General features: G+C 43.0%; 1 protein-coding gene across 2 annotated transcripts in view; it reads right to left on the bottom strand.

Moving 5' to 3' along the window:
* Positions 1 to 1,315: 1,315 nt before the first annotated feature.
* The window catches only part of COLQ (collagen like tail subunit of asymmetric acetylcholinesterase), a 41,598-nt gene continuing 34,197 nt past the window's right edge, over positions 1,316 to 8,716 (bottom strand). For both annotated transcript variants that reach the window (XM_017732161.1, XM_017732162.1), the window contains 3 exons: positions 8,438 to 8,558; positions 6,144 to 6,246; positions 1,316 to 4,154 (listed from right to left, as the gene is read on the bottom strand). In XM_017732161.1, the coding sequence (XP_017587650.1) occupies positions 4,085 to 4,154; positions 6,144 to 6,246; positions 8,438 to 8,558 (294 nt within the window). In that variant the 3' untranslated portion in view covers positions 1,316 to 4,084. The remainder of the gene's footprint in view (positions 4,155 to 6,143; positions 6,247 to 8,437; positions 8,559 to 8,716) is intronic.

Below are 8,716 nucleotides of genomic sequence, written 5' to 3'. Positions count from 1 at the left end.
CAACAGCTTTTTAAAGATCTCCTTGCAGCATTGTGCGTGATAGACTTAAATATCATCAAAGAACCACAGCACAGCACTGATTTCCTTCTCTTGGGTTTATTTTGGTCATCTTTTTAAAATACATCTCCTGAGTGTATGTGGCTGCCAAGTCTATTGAATTGTCCCCAAAAGCTGCTAACTGGGGACTTATTACTGTTATTCCTCATAAACAGCTGGTGCTCAAGGACAGTGACCGTTCTTGGGCACTTGCAGTTTAAGGATAACCACCAATCCCCTCTCTCTTGTACAAGTGAGTGGGGCTGAAGTGGGAGATGCACCCTACAATTTTCAGAAGGTAAGAACCATGACCAAAGGTGCTTTGCTGTGACATATGCAGGGCTGTCACAAGCAGAAGATGTTAGAAAAGGGATGGCGTGAGAGACTGAAAGAGAAGCTGATGAAACCCGGCAGAGCAGCAAGGGTGTTGCAGAGTTTTCAGGAGGCTTCAAAGGATATGAACTTTGGTGCCTTTAGAGGAAATAAGAAGAAAGAAAGAAGGAGATGACGTGCATGGCCAGATTTATGGCCAAGGACAGCCTTTACAGCTATGATTTTGAATGGTTTGAAGGGAAGGGGGAAATGACGTAGGCATTTGGGTGCCAGCAAGGTGAGTGTCACAGAAGCTGAGTTTTTAGAAAGGACAGGCAGAAAACAGACTCACTCATTCTCTGTCTGTCAATACACTTCCTTTTCCCCTGGGGACAGCAGCACTGCCCATCTCTGGAATGCCCTGTTATACATGGAAGCCTTGAGACAACAGACTCACAGGTTGCTACTGCAAGGCAGGGCCCTCTTCTCGAAGCCCGGGTGCCAGTTTCTGGGAGCGTCCAAATCCCAGGTGCCAACACCACCATTCCCATTGTCCACCAGCACCCGAGGCTGTTGCTTTCTGGTTGGCAGCCATCAGCTCAGCCTCTGATACAAAATTACATAGTGGCCAGTAAATACATTATCAGGTAGCAGGAGGGGGTAATCCCCCAAACCACAGCCCAAAGCCTTATTAAAAACAAGTACATTGCAGATTCCAGCCAGGAATCAATGGAAGTGGAGCTGTTCTGCCCATGGTGTGTTGCAGGGGTCAGTTTGGGGATCAGCCCCACGCCCAGGCTGTGCGCGCGTCATTCTGCCCACACAGAACCAGATCCCATGGCAGGCAGGGACAGGCAGCAGGCATGGGAAAAGAGGGGTTTTTTCCCTCCCCAGCATCTTAAACTAGGTACTTATATTTAAAAAACCTGTTGTTAAACCCAAAATTAAATAAGTGAAAGTAAGGACATAGGGGAACTAAGGTAGCATGATTTATTGACATGAGCTGCTAGTATAGGCAGTAGGTAATTACATATATTTAATTGTATATTAAGTGCAAGCCGGATTTTTTGTATACATTAATACAGTGCATGGCATACTGCTTTGTACTTGCCTAGAGTTGCATACTAATCATTAGAAAACTCTCCCACAAGCATTTGCTGCTACAAAAGTCCAATGAGCTGAAATGTTCCAATTAACTTTTGAACCAGTCTTGGCACAATGTGTTAAGAAGCTCAGAGAAGGAGGGAAGACAATTTGCAGCAGACCAGGCACAACCCAGATGAAGAATACCCAATTAATGATAAATCAGGTATGTCAGAAATGAGGGCAAAGGATTTATTTTGCACCATTTTAAATCATATATATTCTATACCTTGCCTGGTGTCTTTTTCATGCTTTATCAGCTGAGGGAACCAAGACAGTAACAGTAGTATGAAACTTTTGTTTTGTTTCCTTATATTTTACATTGCTTTGTCCATTTAAAATCCACGCTTTGTAAGTGTTCTCAGACTGACCAGACTGATAGGCCCCTTTCTGAGCATGTGCAGCACAGTGCAGTTTTACCTGGGTGATCACATCTTCTGTTTACATATTCTATGATCCATGCACGTAGCTTTGTTATTCCAATGTCCTTCAGAGGTAGGAGATTTTAATTCAAAATGATTCGACTGAAAACTGAAGGTGAAAGGCCACTGGAATTACCAAGTTTCTCGGAGACTCCAGCCTTTCGGGAGGTTGAGATTAATTCCTTGGAGAAGGTGAGTAGTTAGATGAAGTGTCTCCAAGCCCGAGGGATAGTAACACCCAGCAGATGCTGCCACAGGCTCAGCCGGAGGGATGGCCAGCAGGACATGCTGCTGGGAGCGTGTCTGTCCTCGAGAGCCTCCCAGCAACCCTACACCTGCTCCTCGTGGTGTGATGCTGCTGGAACCTGCTGCTTGCACAAGCACAGGAAATTAAAAGGCAGCTGTGCTAGTGCCCAGATTTCCAGAGTTTGTGGCAATTTTCTTGCTCCAGTGGTTCCTTGACCTTTTATTAAGACCTCAGTTAAAAAAAAAAAAAAATTAAACTGTTGAAATGGGCTACAAATGCTGGTGGCTTGGCTTCATAGCAACATAAATAGCCCAGGTAAGTGATAGTCATGAAGAGTACACGAATTTTCTTTCTTTTTTTGTTGTTAACTGTTGATTTCCAATATCACTTTATACATGCATAGTTAAAGTCTTCTGGCAGGTGGTAAAAGTTGCATGTATTTCTTGATTGCTTTAATGCATTATCATTACACCACAACGTCCACCTTTATTTAACCTCTACAGAAGTGCCAGTGTCAGTGCAGCTGTTGCAGCGCTGTCACCAGCAAAGATAACTCACACATTTCACACAGTCCTGTACAACATTTACCACAAAGCAGAAAAGAGTGGCTTGTATGAAAACAAAGCCTAGTGTTAAGGCTTTTAGTCCTGAATTCTGCACATTCTTTGTTTCATTTTCTGTTGTAGACTCTTTGTCACATAACATTTAATATGCTTTCCATATGAAATTGGCTCTTCACTACTTGCTAATAAATAAGTGTATAATTACCCTGACTCCAATCAGAGCTGATATAGTTGAGCAACCTTCCCAAAAAAACAAAACCCACATGTACAGTGCACAGCACGACTGAGCATCCATAAACACACTACTCCGAGGTCTGATTTACGGCGACACAAAAGTGAGCGTGCACACTGGGGTACATGGCAGCAGAAACAGAAAGTGGCAGAGGGGGAGGGAGGACAGGGTGTAACTGGGAATTGAATGATGATGGTCAGGTGGACAAGGGGTTGCACATGTAAAGACCTTCCAGTGTGGACACCAGAGTGAAGACAATGTGTACACGGCCATGGTTTCAGGCAGGGAACCGATGCTGTCCCAGCCCCTTGGGGTCAGGCAGAGCCCAGCCAGCTCAGCACAGAGGAGAAAAATATGGAAATATATTCCTTCTTTATCTTCCCTCCTTGTCTGATTTTCTCCTGGGAGAGAACTTCTTGGCTATTTCACAGTCTATTTGTCCAGTTTGTCCTTTGTACTGTGTTTTGCAGGCCTCCTGTGACTGCTTGTAGTGCACAGACACACACAGACAACGCCTTGGCCTGAAGGTGATGTTAACAAGCTTGTTTGGCTGATTTGCTGATTCTGAAAGAACTTTAACTCCTTTGACCAATGAAGGAGTATTGGTAACCTTATTGTTGCTGAAGTAATCTCTTGTGGATACAGCACTTGCTAAGTTCACATTGTAATAAAGGGAAAGTCCCTCTAAACACCGCATCCAAGATACACTTTGTGTTTATGCAGAGAAGGGTTAAAGACAAAACCCCTGAAGAGAGTATATTTGGGTTTAACAGTGTTAAGTGGAGGTAATTGTTACACAATATTCCTGGTTAATGGAACTCAGCTTCCAGTAGTTTAATGTTGCTTTTATGATTGAGAGCAAGTTGCCATCCTCAGCCACATGAAAGTCTCACTGGCTCACACTGTTTGACATCTATTTCTCTATTAAGACAGGATGCAGTGGTCCTATTTTTCCCTATCTCACAAATTTATAAAAAAAAATCTCAAAATGGCCATCAGCAGCATGACGTGTCTTTGTTTGTTCTCACAGAGGTGGGTGGGGTGTTTTTTGTCCCAGTCCTTCTTGGATAGGTGATAGAGTAGCACCTAGCACCCGCTACACGTGGGATGCTACCCGCCTCCACTCCCCTCATGTGAAGTATCGACACTGTGTGGAGTCAATGTAGCAGTAGGAAGTGCATCGCAATTTTCCATAAGACCTAGAATAAAAGAGAATATCTCAGTTTCAAAGCATGGTATAGTTCACTTATAGGTTTTCTGGATGTAACTCTCCATAGGAGCGAAGAACCTCAGAATATACACATGCAACAACATATGGGAAACAAAACTGGAGGGCAATTTTCATCAGTACTCAAGTGTGTTCTCCTTTATCAGCAAAAGAGGAGTCCAGGAGAAACTGTGAGTGAAGACTTAACTCCCCATAATGTCAGTTAAAAAAACTAAAATCCCTATTGGCAGCAGGACTAGAGCATTTCGTGGGGGTGGATGCAAAAGGCCCTGGCACTCACCCATGGGAGCTGTGGAACGAAATATCTGATGGTCTGAGTTAAGTGTTCTTCCAGTTACTCCCAACAGCTTCAGCAGGCGTGACGGTGTCTGTCCTTTAACTTATTTCTCATGTTCTTGAAATAATGAGTGACACATTCCCACATTTGAAATAATTTTTTAAAAAAGTAAATTGAAGAGTCCTTGCAAAATAAGGAAAAACAGAGATTTTGTCTTTCTACTGACTTAAACTGAGCTGCAGTGACTCTACCTACTGAAGACTTCACCAGAGCTGTTAATAAGAATTTAAATGAGTTTTTAATGCTGGCATGTCTAAACGAATAGCCCATCCACAGCATCAAGCTGTGGACTAAGCAGCTTTAGAACTATGTCCTTGGATAACCCACATTCTCAGACCAACATAAAATCTGAAGAGAAGGTGTGTGAAATAGGAGGAGGGATCTGTGGGCTGGAAAGAGTAAAAATGGGAAAATCAGTTGCAACAGCATTCTTGGAGGAAAGGTTACTTTGGGGTAAAACTCCCATGGGAGTGCCATACTCACATACTCAGCCCACTTTACTCATGATTCACAGCTTTTTCTTTAGTTTGGCAGATAATTTGCAGACTACACACAAAAATAAAAGATCTCAGTCGCTCTTCACAACTTGAATATACACACAAAGTGAAATCTATAAAATTTTCCTCAGTCTTTTGTGGTGCTATCTTTGGCACCAAACTTCAGACTCTTAGAAAGGAATAGTTCTTACAGTAGAAAACAGCTCCACACTGTCTGAAGATGAGGTCTCTGTAAAGTGCTTCAGGTTTGTCAGGTTTACTGGTCTGGATTTTAGTAATCTCTTACACCGGGAGTGCTCCAACAATTACAGTGGAGGGATTAGCACAGCATTCGATTTACAAAGACGTCCTGTGGTTTCTTATTCCTGTCAATTAGCACATTATTGTTCCCTGAATGATGAGGCCTCTGCGCATAATTTAATTTGCAAATTAAATGTTTCCTGTTAGCCAGTAACAATACCTGACAGCTAAATAGAGGTGCTGCTGTAGGAGGCAAAACGCTGACCAGAGGAAGCTGCCTAAACTAAGGCAGAGAAAGCAAGTCAACAATAAGCAGATGTTTAAAATGAAGGAGGTTGCTAAGCAGATGCAAGGCTTTGCATCTGCTGGTGAATGAATTTCCTGCGCCTTGGAAAAGCTGACAGACGACTGCTTGATTCAGAAGCGAATACGCCCCTAGAGTACCCATTAACGGGAAAGGCAGCAGGAGGTCGGCAGGAGCCTGTGCTTTGGTTGCTGTGGATTTTCTCCTTCAGTGTGATCATCTTCTCATGGCCTTTCCTACTCTTCTTATGTCATGGCTGGACATTTAAGGAAATATTGGCAAGAAATGGGCAAACATAGGTCTATGTGACCTTCATTTGATTTGTGCAGTAAGAGGCATGTACTTCTTACAGAGAAATGAGATCTGCCCCTTAAAGTCAATGATATGCAGAAATAATTTGATAGACTCTTTCTTCCCTGTTACTTGCAGTGGTCCCAGTAGAACAAGCTTTAAGTGTAGTGAGGTTCCTCTGTTTTAAAGCTGGCAAAGAGAAAAAAGAAAGGAAAAACACATACACACACACCCCCCAAACAAACCAACCAAAAGCCCACCAAACCAAAGTGAAGACCTCCTCTTACATACCCAGGAAGGTATGTTCTACATGTCAAATATCCAAAATCCGTCCCATCGCAGTCTTCAACCCCCTCATGCTTGTAGCCATCTCCGCAGTAAGCACGGCGGCACCCTGGTGAAAAACAAAGAAACAAATATCTTCCAGGCACTTCATATGTAAAAGAAACAGGTAAAGAAAGTGGAACTAGATTTTTAAGGGTTAAGTATAAAACAAGATATTTTGGGGAGGGCATTCTGTAAGGGCTGTCTTAGGAGGAGCAGTACTCTTCACTGCAAAGAATGTACTTGTTTTAGCCCCATTTCAATGACCAAGGGAAAGAATGGATAAATACTAAAAATAATTACTACCGAATCTCTAATTACTTGCTCTAAAAATTATTACTGCCGTAGATAATTACTATAAAAACAAGTTAAAGGAAACATAAAATACAGTTAACATAAATGGCCTGGGGAGGTCACAATCTCAAAAAAATACTCTTAGATCTTTAAGTCATTTGAAATTCCTAGCCTAGACCTTTACCTAATTCTGTGCAGCATCTATGTTTGTCTGCTATGAGTTGCCACATACAAATGGAATTATGCAGCCTGTCTATAAAAAAAAGGTATATGATGGTTGCCAAAAATGTGTTTTTCCCATTGCTGACTGCTACTGACTTGAGCGTGAGTGGGACTTGTCACAATTTTTCATGGTGACTGACGTGTAGGCTGCAGTAATTTGTGGGTTTGTTTGCCATTTTAGCAATTGGACTTTGATTTTGGTATCTTCAGCATATTGAGAATGACTTTCTAACATGAACAAATTGATTTAGTTAAAATCCCTTTGACATCTTCTCAGATAATCCACTGGTGTTAAGCAAAGGATTAAACAGACACTCTGGAATAGGGAGTTTGTAAGAGGCTAAAGTGGGTTGTTTACAAATAGAAATGATTAATTAATTGCACCAAGGATGTGTTTGTCAGAAATTGATGGTTCTAAGACCAACAAGTCTATTTTACAATAAAATCCATTTAACACTTGGCTAGCCTTTTCCTTTTGGTTCGGTCACAGGAGAAGAATGATGACAATGTGCTCATTTCCAAGTAACTCAGTGTTGACTCCTTGGGTCACATCAGTGTCAGAAATGTATGAATTGCAAGGCCTCCATTGACCTGAAGCTTTGCCCAGAGCATAGCACAGAGAACACGATGTGCCCTCAGACATACAGCGTATAATTTTGCAGGCACTAGAACTAATAAAGACTATTTTCCTGCATGGTTGTTCCCCACGGTTGATTGCAAATTCTAATTGAATCATTTTCTCATGTCTGGAGACAGGAGAGATCATGCTGTCTCTCTGGAGTACTCTGCAGTCAGGCAAGCTTAGAGGAGCTTTTATTTATGTCTCCCTAGACCTGTTGAGACTGAATTGCCTTTGAAATCTCTTTCCTGTTGTCATTGAGAAGCTGACTGGGATTCCTAAGTTATAAGGGGAAGGGTGGTGATGGACAGGTGGATGGAGAAACTTGCATGGGGCATGGCTGCATAGACACCATTTTCAAAAATGGAGTGATATATAAATGAAGAATTACATCTTTCAGTGTTGGGTGACGCTTCTGAAATGTGACGGAGCATCCCTTTGCTAGGAACAGCAGAGTACCAAACCTGCTGTGTGGAGATGGTATAGAGCTGTGCTCTGGGGAAGGATTCAAGCCATAAAAGTAACTGAGAGGGAGAAGTGAAGGTTGCCACAGGTGCTTGAATGCTTGTATGCTCTTTGCCATCCAAAATCAGTAGACATGAATTAAATGTTGTATAAATCTAATAGTGAAGGTAGTGGGTCGACACCTATCCCTATTCGTTATCCCTAAGTGAATAACGAAATTCAAAGTGGTGTTTCTGGACTCAGGATCTATTTTACCATAAGAAACAGCCAGCATCAGTGTCTATCCCAAGGGCTGTGCTGCACTGCAAAGATGTGCTACAGCTTTTAGACAGAGAGCTGGTAGCCCCCAGGAAAGGTGTGTGAGTAAACCAGCTGCTGGATGTGGCCCCCAAAATGCAGTGGTTTGGCTCTGACTCAGCCAGTGAGCACTTCATGAGAAGTGCTGTTGTCACCTCTGCCCTGTGCTAGTGTGTGCCATCCACATGCACGAAGGCCTCAGTTTTCACCCTGTGCCCCTTGTGCCTCCCTTTCCCTGTGCCTGCACTTGATCCACAAACCACACCAGCTCTCCTTGTGTGATTTAGACAGCAGTGTACCCTGTGGTACAACTAATGCACCTTCCCTGGTAGAAAGAAGCCACTCCTGCTGCACTGTAACTTACGTATACAGTCGTCAGTCACCACTGCATTGCCGTCGTCGCACTCTTCCCCATCCTGCACGATCCCATCTCCACAGGTACCCCCATCCTCCAAGCGGTAATCCATGGGATAGAAAGGGGTGAGCTGACCAAGAAAACACACAGTGGTTACTGAACCAGACCAGCAGCAGCCTGGCTAGCAAGCAGAGGTGAAGGGCTCTGGGGGGCAGATCCCACAACCAGGTTTTTATGTCTTGTTATTTGTTGGTCAGAGGGTTTATACAGAGTCTGATCCAAGGTTCA

Source organism: Corvus brachyrhynchos, unplaced genomic scaffold (genome assembly GCF_000691975.1).
Source record: "Corvus brachyrhynchos isolate BGI_N302 unplaced genomic scaffold, ASM69197v1 scaffold53, whole genome shotgun sequence".
Classification (NCBI taxonomy): Eukaryota; Metazoa; Chordata; class Aves; order Passeriformes; family Corvidae; genus Corvus; species Corvus brachyrhynchos.
This window is presented reverse-complemented; position numbering and strand designations above follow the sequence as displayed.